Source organism: Periplaneta americana, chromosome 7 (assembly GCF_040183065.1).
Source record: "Periplaneta americana isolate PAMFEO1 chromosome 7, P.americana_PAMFEO1_priV1, whole genome shotgun sequence".
NCBI classification, from domain to species: Eukaryota; Metazoa; Arthropoda; class Insecta; order Blattodea; family Blattidae; genus Periplaneta; species Periplaneta americana.
Genome location: NC_091123.1, coordinates 114,637,359 through 114,657,126, shown reverse-complemented (window position 1 = coordinate 114,657,126; position 19,768 = coordinate 114,637,359). Strand labels below are relative to the sequence as shown.

At 38.7% G+C, this 19,768-nt stretch overlaps 1 protein-coding gene across 1 annotated transcript; it reads left to right on the top strand.

Annotated features, from left to right (window-relative positions):
- The first annotated feature begins 1,331 nt into the window (after nucleotides 1-1,331).
- Nucleotides 1,332-17,559, top strand: LOC138702784 (collagen alpha-1(I) chain-like). The gene is made up of 4 exons (XM_069830082.1): nucleotides 1,332-1,579; nucleotides 4,499-4,539; nucleotides 13,569-13,597; nucleotides 13,701-17,559. The coding sequence occupies exons 1-4, from the start codon at nucleotides 1,332-1,334 to the stop codon at nucleotides 16,899-16,901; spliced, it is 3,519 nt and encodes a 1,172-aa protein (XP_069686183.1). The 3' UTR covers nucleotides 16,902-17,559.
- Nucleotides 17,560-19,768: the final 2,209 nt, after the last annotated feature.

Here is a 19,768-nt window from a genome sequence, read left to right as displayed (position 1 = left end):
TATTATTATTATTATTATTATTATTTACAAATGGTTTTTAAGCAACCCGGAGATTCATTGCCGCCCTCACATAAGCCCGCCATCGGTCCCTATCCTCAGTAAGATTAATCCATTCCCTGCCATCATATCCCACCTCACTCAAATACATTTTTATATTATCCTCCCATGTACATCTCGACATCCCCAAAAAAGGCCTTTTTCCCTCCGACCTCGCAAGAAACGCTCTACGGTCTACACTCTACAGTATACTCATACGCATTTCTGGATTCGCCCATAGGTACGTGCTACGGGTCCTGCCCATCTCAAACGTTTGGATTTAATATTCCTAGTTGTGTCGGATGAAGATTATTATTATTATTATTATTATTATTATTATTATTATTTTTTTTTTTTTTTCTGTTCTTATTAAAGTAGATTGAGTATCCTACAGGGAATGCAGTTACATTCGATTCCATTTCAAATGTACAGCTACAAAGCAACTGAAATATATTATTGTTATCATCAGTATTATTATCATCACTATCACTATCACTATATTATTATTATTATTATTATTATTATTATTATTATTATTATTATTATTATGACAACATACCGTGCATAAAACGAAGGAACAATAAAATTAGGTCAATCAATGACCTTATCCGTGGACTAGATTGGATAAAACTAAAACTCAGCCTCTATATTTCGTCCATGTCTCTATGGAGTTACGCATAATCACTTAGAATAATTACAGTTTAAATTCCGTAGAAAGTGTTCACGAATATGCCGCAGACGGCGCGGCGTTACACAGTCACTGAAATCGGCGTACCCGCGTATCTAGATAACGGCGGCCGATGGTCTTGGAGGCCGGCTGCAGGCAGAGCGCTCCCGCCAGCTCGTGCGATATGGTACACTACTACCCCACATCCAGCGCACGCCCGGCTTCTGAGAGCAGTGAAAGTACTCGGCTATCATGTAATAGCTTCTCCTCTGCAACAAAGCGGTCTATAACAGTATCCGAATCGAAGCATGTGAATCTTCAACAAGAACGAAAGAGAGAGAAATGCATTTAAGAAACCCACTCTCCTCATTCTGCAGGTCAGCGAAGAGCAACACGAAGACACCCCCCACCACTTCCTTCATTTCTTTCGCTCTCTCTCCTCCTTTCTTCCTTAGCCTTGTTGCATCCAAGTTAGTGAAATTATTCCCACCACAAAACAGCCACAATCACATAATCCCTGACGTCATACTATGTAACCGAAGCTCAAGATAGTTTCCGGACCAGATCTCCCTCCAAGCAGACCAAAAGAGAGCCAATCAGAAAAACCATCTCTTGTTTATTGTTAGCAATGCGGGTGGAGGTGGCTTTGCTTACCATATTGCACGAATTATTCTCAACCCCCTCCTCCGACGTTATGGAGCATACATCCTTGAAGAAGAGTTTGCTAGAAGGTAGGGTTCGAATTCTCTGGGTGTTTTGCGAGGGCGCCCTGGATGGCAAGTGTTGGTATAAATACTGGCAGGAGGAATCATGGAAGCATCAGTCTAGTGCTTGCCTTCAAGACACAAACCAAGTGGAGCTTCGCAGACAGGCGAGGTAAGGCCCACAGCAGTGTGTGAAGAAAAGTGGAACTTCAGTGACATTTCGGGAAGAAATCGAATTTTTATGGACATTAACTCGAACCTCATGCAAAGAAATTAAATTAAGTTTCTGGCAACATAAAAGCAGAAGACTCTAATCGGAGGTCCTGATCAATTGGACTATTGCTATGAGAAATTATCTTACTTCAAACACAAAATTCTAAGGAAGATATTGGAAGCCATTTTGTTATCAAGAGCATCTGATCAAAATTTTCTTACATAGACCTTTTTAGTATCTGTTTAAGAACCATTTGCTTTGCACAAATGTAACAAAACAAACGTTTTTGGTGTATAATGACATTAAAAATTTAATTGCAAAGGGAAACTATTACAAATTAAAAATATTTCATACTGAAAATATTTCAAACCAATCGGCAGTCATTTTGTCACAGACATAATCAGTACGTTTCTGATCTCCTCGTCGAAATATGTACACATTTTTTGCGTGAAATTAAAAATTATTCACAGACCTACATCTTCAAGTTATGTCATGCCAATTTCTGCGCGTTTTTGAAATGGTAATGCAAATCGCCATTGGAATAATCATGTCTAGTATTTTATGTGGAATAATAGCACAAAAGACTCGTTACTGGTAATATTAACCACGACAAACATGGTAAACATGGTAGGCCTACATGTAACTCAGTTTACCTTTTCCCTCGAAAGAGGTAGAAATTCGATTAACGATAGATTTGTACGATATTGTTTTTAGATAAAATATTCTTCAATTTCCCTGTCATTTTTAATCCATTATTGCCATATGGGCACATGCTGAGTACTTGGTTTCTTTGAGAGTCACTCGCTGAATGGGGAATTGCTAAAATTTGTAGGAGTCCACCGCTTTGGTGTAACAGTTAGCACGTCTGATCGTAAAACGAGTGGACCTGGGTTCAAATCCTGGTTGAGACAAGTTACCTGGTTGAGGTTTTTTCCGGGCTTTTCCCTTAACTCATTAAGAGCAAATGCTGGGTAACATTCAGCGCTGGATCCTAGACTCATTTCGCTGACATTATCACCTTCATCTCATTCAGACGATACATAACCAGAACAGTTGATAAAGTGTCGTAACATAACCAATTAAAAAGTAAATAAGACATGTAGGTATATGAAAAGGTGTGTTATACACAGAGAATCACAATGTACTTTATTACAATTTATTATTTATTTAAATTTAGTTTAATTTGTCACTTGTTCTTTTTTAACTGCATCACGTTTGTTACTAGAGATTAAATTCTGAATCGTAGCCTATGGCTGGATCTCCCAGAGACTTGTAGCAAGTCCGTAAACAAGTCACTAGCCACGTGCTGGATCTTGCCACTGACCGCGCAACAAGGCGTAACAGTAGGCGAGGAAACCAAGACCTTAAGGCACATGAGCTCGTGTTAAACAGGTGAAAGCCACCGGTCTTGAATTTTTGCTTGCGTTCCGAGCGACAAGTACTTAAGGCGTACCAAATCCTATATGAAGCCTATATTTTACACATTTGATTTCCTACGTAAAGGACTAGGCCTACTATTTGCTATACTAGAAAGAAATCAAAGAATATTATATATATATACACATATATAATATTACATTTTTAATTGATCACAGTGAAATATAGAAGTTATAAATTATAATTTAAAATTAACTAAACTTATACATACAACATATAACTTATCTATTTTATATGCCACATTAATATAAATAATTTCTGTTTCTGGTTCAATAAAGACTTATCTATCATGAGAATAAATCTATAAAACTTTTTAGGGCCATTTTGTCAAAGTTATACTTCCTTGTCTAGCCAATTTAATTGAGATTGCAACATCTCCGACTAACTTAAAAGGAAGATAGAAACAGAATTGGATTCCGAAATGTTGGAGTCTTCCCTAGTCACCATTTGAAAGACATACCCCAAAATGTACATAAAATACCGTTCATTCCGTAAATATTTATAATAAATGGTAATATTCATTTCACTACTCACCGTATCGTAGATGGCATCCTTCACTGTGTTCGACTTGAAGAAACGAATCCGTAACTCTAGTTGTTTCCTTCGAGCATCATCTGAAAATTATTAAATAATTTAACACTTCTATTAATGAACGTTTCAATAACGTTGATTTCTTAAGTTTAATATTTGTAAACATTAAAAAGACTTAAGCCATATTCTTGTTTTTATTATTGCGAACACGTGTTCGTTAACGAATCACGCACAGATAACAATTTTCTTAATTCTTAATGAGTAACTTACATCTCGCGTCATATTTCGAGAAACTACGAGTCCACTATATTAAATCCAAGTACATATATTATCCCCTAATTAAAATCCATATTTTTCATGTTAAATGTTTAAGATAAGCCAATATCTTTGTGCCAAGTATTCTAATATAAATATGGAAGATAATATTTTTCTACTCTACTGATGCGGTATAGTTTTCGTTAATCATTTTATAAATATGCCATTACTAATAGATATCTATCCCACTAGATATATACTTCCAATCAAAGTGTAAAAATAGAATTCCTTCAAGGAAACTGAAACTGAAATTTAAATTTAAATTCTTCGTTGAGATGTGTATGAAGATACATACAAAAATTCAAATTGATTTTTTTTACGAGACAGAAAATTTCGAATTTTTATTCTAAATTTCACAGCGATGCGTTTTGTAAATATACCAGTATATCATTCTGATCATTCATCTCTACGCAACTGTGATATTTTGTTGTAAATTTAACTATTTAAAACATTTTGTCATTAAATATCTTTAGGGACAGTTGTTTCTAAGCAATTAAATATAAATACCTTCGAAATATACAAGTAAGTGTTAGTGGATTACCAGTTTCTTCTTACTCATATACATTTTTAACACGTAACTTCATGCTGTTACAGAAGCTGCACAACAATCATGAAGGCGTGTACGCTATTTATAGGTAAGTATAGAAATACACAAAGATTAAAATAAATCAGAGATGTTTGTAGTAATAACAAAAATTAATTTCATACCCTACTTACGACATTTTTTAAAATACTGTATCCCAAAATAACATGCCAGTACTCTTACTGTAACTACTAAGCCGATCTTATACTTAGTGAACAGTACAGAGCAGAACAGAAGCCTCGCGCGCATAGCCGGCCGGCCAGCAGTGAAACCTGTTCTGCTCTATACTGTTCACCCAGTATTACTCCAATTCACATACCAACCATCTGCGTTATATAAACTTTTTTTTTACGATTGAACTGATACAAAATTGAAATAATTATTTTTCCAATGCATACACTTCAAGTCTGATTAGTGCAATTGTATTGCTAGTCAGCGATATGTGTAATGGATGGGTAAGGAACTGGCCACTCATATCCATTATCTCCTGGCTTAGTTGTCTCACGAGTGATGCCTTACTAGTGTCATTTACGAGGATTAAACCAGATTTAGAACTGCTGACTAAACATACACAGCCTACGTACATTCCTCCAATCTGTTGCTATCCGAGCGATTAGATCGTTACTCATCCCACTATGTTCATTCAATTTTTTTTTCCTGATATATGTAGTTCTTCACCGTTTGTACTTTATATGTTTCTAGTGTCATCATTTCTCATAGTACTGCTGACAATTTTTTTTTCATGTCTGTCGTTTCTTGTATTTGAATCACGTTGCTAGTGACTGGTCGAATTTCATAGGCACAGAACAGAATGGAATGGAATAAATATTAAGAATGATCGTTTTTATAGTAAATAAAGTATTTCTTGTTCCAAATATTAACATGATACCTCATATACGTATAAGATAATTATTTGTTCAGGTATTTTATTAATATTACTGTTTATGAATTCAAATATCTGTATGAATTATTAATAATCTGCAATTAAGCAGAAATAAATATTTAAAGTAGTGAAGTAGTTGTCACCAGAACCGACTGACACGGGTTCAAATCCGGCCGAGATTAAGAGATTTATAAAAGGCAACATGGTTCCTTTAGGAAGTAAAGTAAATCCACAAAACTTATTTAGAAACTTTAGAACAAACAAAGGGTTTATGCTTGTAAATGAAAGGCCTTTTTTCAACCATAGGAGGCTCTACTATCATCATCCTCGTTCTAGCAAATCAATTACTTCTCACACATCTCCCAACTCAGAAATGAAATTATTCTTATTCCCAGGTAATAAGAAAGCTTTTAGCTTTATGAAGAGCCATACTATGCTTTCTTTTTTTTCGTTTGTCTTACCTCTTTATAATACCGATTTAAAATTCAATGTGGTGTGGAGGAGTTATATCTTTGAACCAACATTGAAGACAAGCTCACATTGCGGGCCTCCCTATTCGTGTGGTTAGTACACCACTCTGTCACCGCTGAGACAACTCAGCATAGCACATGACAGTGGATAAAACTCAGTTCCGTGGACGAAAGATAAAGCTCGTTCATTGCCAACGCGGTAAATCGAACTACGGTCTACTTGGATAGGCAGTGGATAGCATACTTATGCGATATTTAAAAAAATATATTTTAAATCGAACATTTGTTACTGCAGTATTTAAAACAAATTTATTAGCAATGTAGAAAACTTTCACCTTAAGTATGTTCACAAAAATACTGAGTCTAGTAGTGGAATTAAATATGTTTACAGTATTAAAATTGTTGGAGTTTTTACAGTGTTACAAGTGTCAGACATCAACGTATTAGAGCTATGTCAGTCCATTATTAGAGCAAGGAAAGTAATGAAATTTATTTGTCGCATATGTTACGTAGAGCTGTTTTCAAAGAGTATTGAAACCCAGTGGTTCGTTCCAATTTCACTCTTGTCTCAATATCTGGAATCTCTGACCACGTAGTCAGCACAATACAAGGCTAACGCCCAACACAACACAAAAAAGTTCGGAATATGTATGATAAGACTTTCTTGTGTTAAATTCTAACGTACCTTGTTTACATGTTTCCTTCCACCTTTTATGGGTTATCCTCAGAACTGAGGATGACCCATAAAAGGTAGAAAAATGTAAACAAAGTACGTTAGAATTTAACACAAGAAAGTCTTATCATACATATTCCGAAGTGATACAGTGTTAAATGTTGTGTAATCAAGATGTACAAAGACGTTCCCATTAAAGGAAGATAATGCCCCAATTCCCTGCTTTGAATAGAACTCAGTTCGCTAAAGTATGTATCTTGCATCGAAACTGGATCACGTAACATTAAATTTTAGTTCGTTTGTAAGTTTATTTATAGAATAGTCTAATTACTAAAATAAAAAACAACAAAAATATTGAAGTTACCAATCAAATAGTAAAAATATAGAAGCAATTATTTTGTGGATATAACGGCAGGGTCTCTAATTTTCCGTAATTGCACCGACTCTATGAACATAGCTCATAGATGTCACTAGTGCCGAAAAGCGTAGACCACATATTTCGTCAGAGACTGTCCAGAGTGCACTACAGACGGTGGTTGTACCGGCACCTTATACTCGTAATAGATGATGATGATGATGATGATGATGATGATGAGGAGATGATGATGATGATGATGAAAAATAATTGTTGAAATGTCACAGGGGGACCTGAGAACCCGAAGAAAACCCCTGTGTTGCCCGCACCACGGGCTTGCCCAACAAAACTTATAAATTCAAGGTGATTCAACACAAATTGGAATCCAGGTTCTCTGCAATATAATCCCAGTACGCTAGCACTAAGCTACCGTGGCAACTACAAAGATAAAAAATTTCATTAAAAATCACTAAAATTCCTGAGAAATTATTATTTACGAAACATATTTAAACCTGTCAGATTCATAAACTAATTTCAGTTTCATGATAATCAGTAAATGAAGTAATAATTTAGAAAAGAATAATTTAATAGATCTCTAAACCTCATGAAAATTATAATCTTCGGTTCGAATAGGTTCTATCTTTTAAATCACGAAGTTCCTTTGTGTACTGTCATATATTTCCTCAGTTGGCATCATTCCAGCCAGTACCACTAAAATCTCACCGACTGCGTATAAATCAATCGTTAAATATATTTGAAAATAGCCATAATGAAAATAATGCTGTTAAACATTATATTCAGAGTTTGTAGCTTCAGTCAACACTCCACAATCGTCAACAATGCAGTGGGACTATCGTTGAAGAAAAAAGGTACTGAAAGCGTAGACTTTTAGTTAAAGGGCCCATCCTTTTCAATGCTTTGGTATTAATAATTATATATACTACATAACTATAATGCAATAACTAAACAAAAAAATAGCTTTCCTTAAGTTCCTCAATTACTTAGGATTTGTTTGTATGAAATTTAATAAGTGAGAATTTGATTCGCGAAGTTCAGAGGTTTTACAAACATAAGTTATTTTTTTTGTAGGCCCAACTCAAATTTGTGAGGCTTGGTAATAGGTTTTCTCTGGGTACTCCCGTTTCCTTCACCATAGCTCTATCAATCATCATACGATGCTATGTAGTAGTTCGTCTTACATGTTGCAACAATTGCTACGCCTAATGCGGTTAAAATCTACTGTACAGCTTCAGTGAGACGCCCATTACATGGTGACGATTGGGGAATGACTTAAGTCAAGTGTCCCGCCATTAGATAAAAAAAATATTGAAAGTCTTTTAATCTGTATAATTCAATTTATAATACAGCTTTTAATTTGTTTCTTCTAATGACGAAGTTAAAGAAGTGTTGCACTTCTACTGTCCTGCATACCATAGTGTCTTCACAATGTATGCTATACAGGAAAAATTTACAATTCTCTATGTCATCACTCTTGTGTTAATTTCTGTAAATTTGTTTTCAGTTACTTAGCTAATTTTAATCATGTTAATTATAGTAACGGTGTATTATCCATAGTTTCATCTAAATAGCAAAATCAAATTGCCTCGTTACATGTTTGAGAGGTATGAAGTAATTGATTATTTAAAAATATTAACTATAGATCGTCAGTGGAATCTGTAGAGTGTCAGTCACAAAACACGACCTGCGCAACTGGCGTCATAGCTGGCTAATTCACTGAGTAGTCAAGGCACAAAAGAAATTCCGTGGGAGTGGAACGCTATGTGAAGTCTCGCCAGCTCGCCTGGAGAAAGGAAGGGAGCAAGGCTCCGCCCTCTCTCAAGTGACGTCATGCGCAAGTTGCTCTACAGAATCCACAGACGATCTATAGTATATTTTTCATAGAGAAAGTAATTCTCACAAAAAATAAAAAATAAATCGCCATGAAAGGCATTATTTGCAGGTAGGAATATTTAAGTCACATTAATATATTTTTAACAGCTGATTTGAAAGTTGTGAATAAGAAAAAAGATTGTAAATGAACAGTTGGCTGCCATGTAATAAGTTGGAGCCAGGAATTTTAGGTGATAAAAGTTAATATTGTTCCTCGCTATAGTTTATAAATATAGAAGCCATGCCCCCACTTCTTTGATATGTCATTCAATATTTTCCCTTCGGTACCGCTAAAGATCTCTAATCCTCACAACCACCACTTTACAAACTAGCACACGATTTATCATTGCCATGCCTCCACTTCTTTGAGATGCCATTCTTGTCATTCAGTATTTTCCCTTTGGTACCATTAAGGGTCTCTAATCCTCTTAACCACCACTTACAAATTAGCGCACGGTTTACAAGATTCATTGCTCAGTCCTTCTGACTCTGTTGTCTATTATTACATATCGGACTCTTGTGAACTAAGCTTAAAATCCTCTTCAGGGCACCACTTCTATTCATCTACGCTCAGTGTCATTCTTAACTTTTAGCACCTAAAATTCCGGGCTTTAGACTAATAACTCACCTTTTCAACACCAGAGAAGTTGAATATTTGTGTATATGTACATAACTATTTCGAAACCTCAGTTTTCACTGTGTTAAAACACTTTTCTTATACTTCGTAAAAGAGGAAAAAAGAATTAAGTTTCGCTTAAAGTGCGAAATACTAAGATGTTTTGCATATAACCAAGATTAATATACATTTCAAGTACCTACTGATGATATATAAAAGGTATACACGAGAGACGGTGTAATATGTGCCAGTTTCAAAGTATCTTGTTTCTTGGATCGTTGTTTTAACGACACTGTAAATTATAGGTTTTAGTTTTATTAAAAAAATGGAAGAGAAAATTTCGTAATATATGTTTTACAGCAGCACAACGTTTTTTGTATACTTCATATAACCAGAAAGTATAAAAATATTAATATTCGAATTATACGAAAGGGAACTTAAGACCAAACATTTGAGCTGAAAGCTTATTAACATAGAAAACAGAAGGGAAGTAGAATACACGAAGTATGACATACAAAGTAACAAACATAATGGAAGGACGTTCAAGGAAAAAGTGGAAAGATTCTCTAAGACAACCTTGATGTTGGTGATTTTAAAATAATTGAAGAAGTCCGTGTCCTTAAATCTGTTGTGAAATATTTAAAATAACTGTGAACCTAATGCGTTCTGTGTCCCCAAGTGAAGGAGATTTGTGTAAACTGCAAATAACTCTATTAAACTACTAGTTTAACTTTGAATAGAAATATAATACTAATGGCCATAAAGACTGCAGGTGGTCATAAGAATTGTTCCAATTCCCACATGTAATTTTACAATAGCTGCTTTGTACTATCCATTCTGCAGATTATCTTCCAACACAAAAGGGAAGTATTACAACACCTGACAAGCTCGTTGCCTGAGATTGGCAAAAGATACTCACAACTAAACCCTTTTCAAGTTTCCTAAACGACCGTGCGAAAACAGGAAACAAAGGCAGACGATAAAGAGCGAGTGTTTCTATGAAATATGACGTAACGTAATTTTTTTACGAGTGTGGGACAAAAGTGAGAGTGCTAGTTCCCCTTATTATAACAGCGCTTCTCTAAAAATTCTCTAATTAATTAAATGCTTTACTTATTTTGTGGAATCCAGAGGATTCTCATGGAAGATTCAGTCTCTCACTTCCTGCCCAGAAACGGGTTCAGTGTTACGGACAGAGAATCACGCAATCGGGTACAAGGATTCTGTGTCACTAACTTAAACGGGGTCTACAACACTTCCTATTCTTTTAAATAATAAAATAATTCACAATTCCAGCGGACCCGGGATCGATTCAAATAAGAATAAACAATTTATGTCTCTTTCATACAGACTGGATATGTTTGGTCTGTGTTTCCTTTAAGCGGTGGTCTTCAGTCTTCTAACTATAACTACATAACAAAGGAAACCGTTTTATCAAATATGTAATGTTAGTTTATATTCCTCACAAGGACGGAACAACGTGTTCACTACTTTACTGCATAGGATAATGGTGATGGAATTCATTAATTAATCAATGATAGGTCTATTTCCGACACTTACTGATGGCTTACGATTTTTTGTTGTAATTTATTTGAATAGATGTTAATGGTTACATTCCAGGTGATTTCTTGACGTTCTGAAAGCTTACTCTTAACGGTGCCCTATCAACATATTATAGTCCGCGTTTCTGTTTCTTAAACAGGTCTTAAGATATAATGACACATATAAATTTATTTTTCACTCACAATCCTCAAATTCAAACTGTTATATTTTTTCAGAACCAAGATTTACTTATACATATCATCAGAAGATTATGGTGATTATGATGATAAACTTTTTACATTTTCTCTGTTAGTAAGACTTTTAAAAAATATGAGACTTAAAACTATCCCACTTTTAATGTATTTGGAAATGAGTTCTTAATACAGTACTAAATTCTTATTTTGAAGTTGTTTCACCCGAGTAAATATTAGACGTTCAATTGCATATTATCTATTTAATAATAATAAAAATTGTCCATACAATTATATTATATATATATATATATATATATACATAATATGTCCCGCGCCGTGGAGTCGTGGTCTAAGGCATCCTGCCTAGGACTCGCGTTACGAAATGCGCGCTGATTCGAGTCCTCATGGGGGGAAGACATTTTCTCATGAAATTTCGGACAGTGTATGGGACCGGTGCCCACCCAGCATCGTGATGGTCTTGGGGAGCTACGATAGGTAGCGAAATCCGGTTGCGAATGGCAGCTATAACGACTGGGGGGATTATCGTGCTAACCACACGATACCTCTATTCTGGTTAGATGATCGTCCACCTCTGCTTCGGCATGTGGCCGTGAGGCTAGAAGCCGGCTGGTCGGTCTAGGCTCTTCACGGACTGTAGCGCCACGGATTATTATTATTATTATTATTATTATTAATATTATTATTATTATTGTATATTAATTTATATGATTTCTTTTAGATGTTATTTTATTGTGATTTATGCATGTAACTTTATTGTGTTTTAAATTCTCCTCTCTTTCAGGGGAGTGCTAGAATTTTGCATATTCACAATTTATTTGTATTCTATTTTTCTGGCATTAAACTTATAAACTTATTCAATTAAAAAACAATTCTCAACGACTGCTAAAATGCTTAAAAACTCATACTTGCAACTTACATAACTTTCATCTTAGATAATTCCGACATCGAAAAAATATTATAATAATCTCAATTATGTATATATTATATATATTCGTCTCAACGGTCTTTTACTTTTTCCTCAACTATTCAATATTGGAATAGTTATTATAATTGATGAATTTAAATACTATTATAGTCACAATCATGCCATGGTATGAAAGAAAAATTTCACAACCTCGAGCGGGAATCGAACCTGCGACTTCCTGTTCTCCGGTCAGGCGCTCTACCACTGAGCTATCGAGTTCGTCTCATGCTAAACGCGTGTATAGTTATTATAATTACTTTAAAAATTGGTATAAAGTGAATTCTCGAATAAAGTATACTTACAGTAACACAAACTATGCAAGTCAAATATATTCGAATTTGTATTTTATTTCCTAAGTATAGCTTGACTGACTTAAGATATTTTAGAGGTAGGTTTTGATAACTCACGCAATTAACTTACAAGAGCCAGCCGATATTCTACATCACATCTTACATTCTCTCCTACTTGAAATCAATGTTATCATTGATGAAATTCTTAAGCTTCAAAGCAGTCACCTGCTTCCACGAGAGAACAATAAAAAAGTGTTATTGTCATTTCAAAAAAAAATCTGACAGGAGTGTTTTATTTTTTAACATTTTATACGTAATCAAAATATGTTTATTATTTCAGTTCAACATACAGAAAAATTGCAGCTACAACTTTTTTACTTTCTGGAAATACTTTAATATAATTCAATATAATATTTGCTTATATAATAATAATCCAAGTGTTTCTGGACCAGCCTCTCTTCACTTCCTAATGTTGCATGACAACGATACCGTACATGCAAGTTCAAAGTCTCAAATTTCCTTTTGAGAAGTCGGTGAAAACTACTATCTTTGTTTCCAATCTCTGACAAAATAAACTAGAAGCATCGTTTTGTCCTACTCAGATGAGGTTCTGTTGCCACACACTAACGCGAAATTGAAAGTTTATTCAGCGCCCTAAAATTATCACCAGTGTACCTATACTTTAAGTTACCAGCATCCTCATCGCTCCAAATACCATCTCGGTATCATGAATTCTATCTACGCTAAATAACCCAGTAGTTGATACAGCGTCGTTAAATAATCGAATAAAAATATATATCACGACAAATTTCGGTTCCGAGATAATGTTGCCAATTTACCGCTTGAAGACAACATTTTGCGCAAGGAATTCCAATAAAATGTTGAATTCTTTATGTGCGTGCGAACGATGTAATCGCTATCTGCCGTTTATAAAATTACTTATTGTAACAATCAGTTCAGAAATACCCCTATGTAAAGTTGCAGTAAGGAACTATGAAGTGGTGTGTATCTTGTATCACTGCAAATTGTGTGTGACGCATATTTTATTGTCTCTTACGGCTTTAAACTCCAATTTTGTAAACTAGAATTTTAATCCTGACTTCTTGTAAAATAGTAACTTGTAATAGCCATAGCTGTGGCTGTACTTTTCTCTAAATTTCACAGTTCGCTTCTTTTGTTTCAGCGCTCCTGGCTATTAGCCGTACATGTTTGGTAAGTATAAACAATATACCATTATAGTATTTGTCGAATAATTTTGATGTCAAATATCAAGAGTAGACCTAATCAAATAACTTGGGATTGTTGTAATTCACAGGCCCAAGAAGGATACACCTATAATCGACCCCAAAATCCCTTAGTATCAGGGGGTCCCGGCTCACAGCCTGGTGGAGGTACAGGTGGTCCTTCCCCCTCAGGTGGCAGACCTGGTGCAGGACCATCAGGTGGTTACCCATCAGGTGGACCATCTGGTGGTGGAGCTCCAGGTGGCGGGCCCGGATTCCCTTCCGGGGGATCGCAACAGGGTGGCCAGGCAGGATATCCCTCCGGCCGTCCTTCTGGTCCGGGCTTCCCATCAGGCCCATCGGGCGGTGGTCCTCAAGGAGGTTTTCCCTCTGGTGGCCCATCCACTGGCAGACCAAACGACTTCCCTTCTGGTCCTTCTGGCGGTGGACCATCCGGAGGTCGACCTGGAAGTGGACCTCAGGGCGGTTATCCATCCGGTGGACCATCAGGAGGTCGTCCCGGTGGCTTTCCATCAGGACCTTCTGGTGGCGGAACTCAAGGATATCCATCTGGTGGACCTTCTGGTGGACCTTCTGGTGGACGTCCTGGTGGCTTCCCTTCAGGACCATCCGGCGGTGGATCTCAGGGATACCCATCTGGCGGACCATCTGGTGGACCATCAGCCGGTGGACCCTCTGGTGGTCGTCCAGGTGGCTTTCCCTCCGGACCTTCTGGCGGCGGACCTCAGGGAGGATACCCATCAGGCGGACCATCTGGTGGACCTCAAGGCGGTTATCCATCCGGTGGGCCTTCCGGTGGTCGACCTGGTGGCTTTCCTTCTGGACCTTCCGGTGGTCGACCTGGTGGCTTTCCTTCTGGACCTTCTGGTGGCGGACAACAAGGAGGATATCCTTCCGGTGGTCCTTCTGGTGGACCTCAAAGCGACTACCCATCTGGCGGACCATCTGGTGGTCCATCCGGTGGACGACCTGGCGGTTTTCCTTCAGGACCTGCCGGTGGCGGACAACAAGGTTATCCATCTGGTGGACCTTCTAGTGGTGGTCCAGGCGGCTTCCCATCAGGTGGACCATCTGGTGGACCTCAAGGAGGATATCCATCTGGAGGTCCTTCTGGTGGACGGCCAGGTGGACGACCAGGTGGCTTCCCGAGCGGACCTTCTGGTGGCGGACCTCAGGGTGGATACCCTTCTGGACCTTCTGGTGGACCCTCAACTGGTGGTCCTGGTGGCTTTCCTTCTGGACCTTCTGGTGGACCTTCAACTGGTCGTCCTGGTGGCTTTCCTTCTGGCCCTTCTGGTGGACCTTCAACTGGTCGTCCTGGTGGCTTTCCTTCTGGACCCTCCGGCGGACGTCCTGGTGGCTACCCCTCTGGACCTTCTGGTGGAGGCCCACAAGCCGATTATCCCTCTGGCCCATCTGGCGGCGGACCTTCTGGAGGATTCCCGTCTGGACCTGCTGGCGGTGGGCAACAAGGCGGAAGACCAGGTTCTGGTGGTCCATCAGGTGGATTTCCCACTGGCCCATCTGGCGGAGGTCAGCAAGGTGGTGGATTCCCTAGCGGCGGACCACAAGGCACAGGCGGTGGTGCCCCAGGCGGAGGTTTCCCAGGAGGTAGACCCGGTGGCTTTCCTGGTGGATTCCCTGGCTCACCTGGTGGTTTCCCTGGTGGACCGGGAGGTTTTCCTGGAGGCGATGAGGGCACAGTCGATGAAGGAGATTACTCTGCAATTCCTGGCGAGCCCGGCATCGATTATCCTATTTACGCTGAGGTACCTCTAACATCATTCTCATGCGATCAACAGCCCTTCCCCGGTTACTATGCTGATGTGGAGACACAGTGCCAAGCTTTCCATGTTTGCGCCAACAACAAAACATACGACTTCTTGTGTCCCAACGGTACAGTCTTCCATCAGGAATACTTCGTGTGTGTGTGGTGGGACCAGTTCGACTGCAACACTGCTCCTAGTCTCTACGGCCTCAATGAATTCATCTATGATTACTCTATAATCGGAGGGCCGCAAGGTCCTGGTGGTCCTGGTGGTGTGGCTGGTTTCCCTGCTGGTCCTGGCGGATTCCCCGCAGGGCCCGGCGGAGTGTTCCCTGGAGGTCCTGGGGGTTTCCCATCAGGTGGTGGGCCTGGAGCTGGTGGTCGTCCTGGAGGTTTTCCTGGTGCTGGTGGTCCCGGAGGTCCCTCTGGACCTGGTGGTCGTCCAAATGATTTCCCTGGAGCTGGTGGTCCTGGAGGTTCATCTAGACCTGGAGGTTTCCCTGGTGCTGGAGGTCCTGGAGGTTATCCTGGCGCAGGAAGTCCCGGTGGTTATCCAAGCGCTGGAGGTCCAGGAGGTCCTAGCGGTCCAGGAGGTTTCCCTGGTGCAGGTGGTCCTGGAGGCCGACCTGGCGCCGGTGGTCCAAGCGGAGGATATCCGGGCGCAGGTAGTCCAGGTGGTCCCAGTGGAGGATACCCAGGTGCAGGTAGGCCAGGTGGTCCCAGTGGAGGATACCCTGGTGCCGGTGGACCAGGTGGACCAAGTGGTCCTAGTGGAGGATACCCAAGTGCAGGAGGTCCAGGAGGTCCCAGTGGAGGATACCCAGGCGCCGGCGGACCTGGTGGACCCAGTGGAGGATACCCTAGTGGAGGCGGACCTGGAGGTCCAAGCGGAGGATACCCAGGAGCTGGTGGTCCAGGAGGTCCAAGCGGAGGATACCCAGGAGCTGGTGGTCCAGGAGGTCCAAGCGGAGGATACCCAGGAGCTGGTGGTCCAGGAGGTCCAAGCGGAGGATACCCAGGAGCTGGTGGTCCAGGAGGTCCAAGCGGAGGATACCCAGGAGCTGGTGGTCCAGGAGGTCCCAGCGGCGGATACCCAGGAGCTGGTGGTCCAGGAGGTCCCAGCGGAGGATACCCAGGAGCTGGTGGTCCAGGAGGCCCCAGTGGAGGATACCCAGGAGCTGCTGGTCCAGGTGGTCCTAGTGGAGGATACCCAAGTGGAGGTGGACCAAGTGGTCCTAGCGGAGGATTTCCAGGATCAGGCCGTCCCTCAGGCCCTACTGGTGGATTCCCTGGCGCAGGGGGTCCTGGTGGACCGAGCGGAGGTTACCCAGGTCCCGGTGGCCCTAGCGGTCCTGGTGGTCCAACTGGGCCTGTTGGTCGTCCTGGTGGACCAGGTGGTCCTAGTGGAGGAGCAGGAAGACCTGGCGTATCCTCGGACACGCAGTTCCCAGGCACTAGGCCTTCTCAGCCTGATAGAGAATACCTCCCTCCTTACAACGGGTAAACGACATTTCAACGACTGCTCGACTCCACGCGCACGGACTAGGACTACTCGGCACGGCGAGCGATACGATTGTTGTGCTGAACTTTTTATTTAAGTGTACATAAGTTTTGTAGAATCAGTATTTACAAGTCTCATATTTGTTACGTACTTTTAGGTCAGGTGTAATGTCAAAAGCACCCCAGTGCCAACACATTCTCCAACAACCAATATTTTGTTATAAGAAAGAGGCTGCAAAGTTCGCGCCACAGCGAATAGAGTAAATGCAGCCAATCATAGACTTGATTTGATGATTCAAAATTAATTTCATTTGTTGTAATACGCCAAATTCTTCTTGGTGTTAAGAGTAAAAGTGTGCCAGTGAAGATTTTCATGATAGTATTAACTTATTTTTTTCTACTTGCCAAATCTCTTCTTTTCGAGTACACACGATCTCATTTTTGAGGTCGTTATACAGTATAAGTATTATTACTTTGCAAAATGTTGTTTACCGACAGAACTATATGCTTTGTTTTTTATTGCAGTGTAAATGTTTTAATATAAAGAGATTGTATTTTTTATTTTCGTAATAATCTGTACAGACTTATAAATCCTTCATTATCTGAGGGATTGTGTTGCCATGTATTTTATGTGAAATAAAGGATGTTCCTTTAACACATAATAGAGGTGTTTTAATTTCAATATATTTCAATACCCTGCTTCATTCATAACTCCTTTGATTCCCTGCATTTAACTGATCAGATGTAATGCAATCTACAATAATTAACAGAACTTCCTAACATTTATCGTTGTTTTACATATAGATAGAGCATTTTGTGTTATTAAGTACGGTGAAAGAGCAGTCGATACATAATCTGTATTATCATCATCATCCTCTAATATTAGGGCCCTCGGCCTGTTACGGTCTCATTGCTATCTTTTTCTAGACCTTCCCACATTTCTTCTACCTAATTCAAGGCCATTTTCGGGATACGGGTTTCTTCAATTCTATAAAAATGTTCTTTCCAATTGTGCCTGCATTGTAAAATTTTATCTTTCACTGCATATATATTCAGTTCATCTCTTACTTGTGCATTTGGTATTTTATCTCTTCTAGTGCATCCTCTGACGGTCCTTAGGAATTTCGTTTCTGCTGCTTGGATTCGGTTTTCATCTCTTTTTCTGTGAATCCATGATTCTCTTGCATATAAGAAAACGGGTACAGCCATTACATTGTAAAATTTTAATTGGCGTAACCCGTCCATGAAAAAAAAATGTTACTAAGCAGTCTCAAATGCAAAAAAAGCCGGACATAATTTGTATGCATAATTTGATCATCATCAAGCAAAATGGATCATTCGTGGTCGAGTGCTTCATTAAAGGTCAATCAATCCTATGGCCAGGAAGAAGAAGAAATCATCACCAAATACTTCAAAGAGTGAGTACCTTTAGTCTGTTTCGTTCTCATTCCTATTAAGGTGAAAGCTGAACTTTTAATAAAAATTCCTTAAGGAATAGGGTGTGAAACAAGATATGGCCTTTCAAATAATATCTATGGCATTAAGGGACTCTTTATTGTCTACTATAATGTTGATACACCTACACTGTTTCGTTTTTATTAAGTTTTGTTAAACGTATAACCTTCTTCCTGACCATTAAGCACAACATTACAGCGATATTACTGCAAGTGAAAATTTGAATTTGTGTTCATTCACTAATACATATCATCTTAAAATTAAGTAATGTGGGTATGGTGACAGAGTAACGTTACACTTTTTATATTTTACTTGTGATTTGAAACTGTTTCGAGGTAAAAATTTAGGTGTAAGTTATAGTAAAATTGTACAGTGTTTCACCATTGGTTTGACTTGTCATGTCACGTTTTGAGAATTTTCAATAGAAACTAATTTTTAGAGAGTTCCAATATGTTATGATGTTATATTTCTGAATGATAAATATGAAGTCGAAAGCTGACGGGTTGTCAGTCACTGGAGATTTTGTATGTCAGCCTTGGGTAATTTCAGGTTTGGTTTCTTCCAAAGTTTTTAAAAACCCATTTACCATGGACGAGAACAAAAAGCATTAACACTGTGTATTATTATGAAAGCCAGAAAGTAAGCAGCGTAGGTAAGTAAATTAATTACTCGTATAAATATTAAACCTTTATTTCAATCCTTTAAAATTCTCACTCTTCCATCCCTATATGTATTGCAGCGTTTGTTATATACCAAAATGAATATAGATAATTTCCCTTTTAACTTGCATTTTCACGAACACCATACGAGAAGTTGTAACGATATAAGACTTGATTTATGGAGATACAAGACTACACAAAACAGTTTTTATTATATGTCTCTGAAGTGTTATAATAGCTTACCAAATTCAACAAAAAATTTAAATTATGATTAATTCAAATCGTTAATTAAAAGAAAATTATATTAACACAGTTTGTATAGCATTAACGAATATTTTAACTTGGCAAATAATTTTGTATGATTTTATTTATATTGACGTTGCTATGCATAGCGTACTTATGACCAAGCAATAAAGTAGCTATCTATATCTATATCTATATCTATATCTATATATAAATATATATATATATATATCTTTATAGTGCTATGTGACTGAATACCGCTGGTGCAGAGTACAGGAGATGTCTCGCGGCACAATATTTTAGAGAACAAATTCTTTAAAAATAGAGGAGAGAAATAATCTCTCGTTTCTATCCTAACACTGGCCAGTGAATAACAGCAGCTCATGAAAATAGCTTTAAGTTGTAATCTCCTACATATGTTGGCATGGGATTTGAAAACATTAGGTATGTAGACGTGTCCCAGTCCAATAATTTAGAGAGAAAATTAAAAAAAAAAATTGAGCAGAGAAAAAAA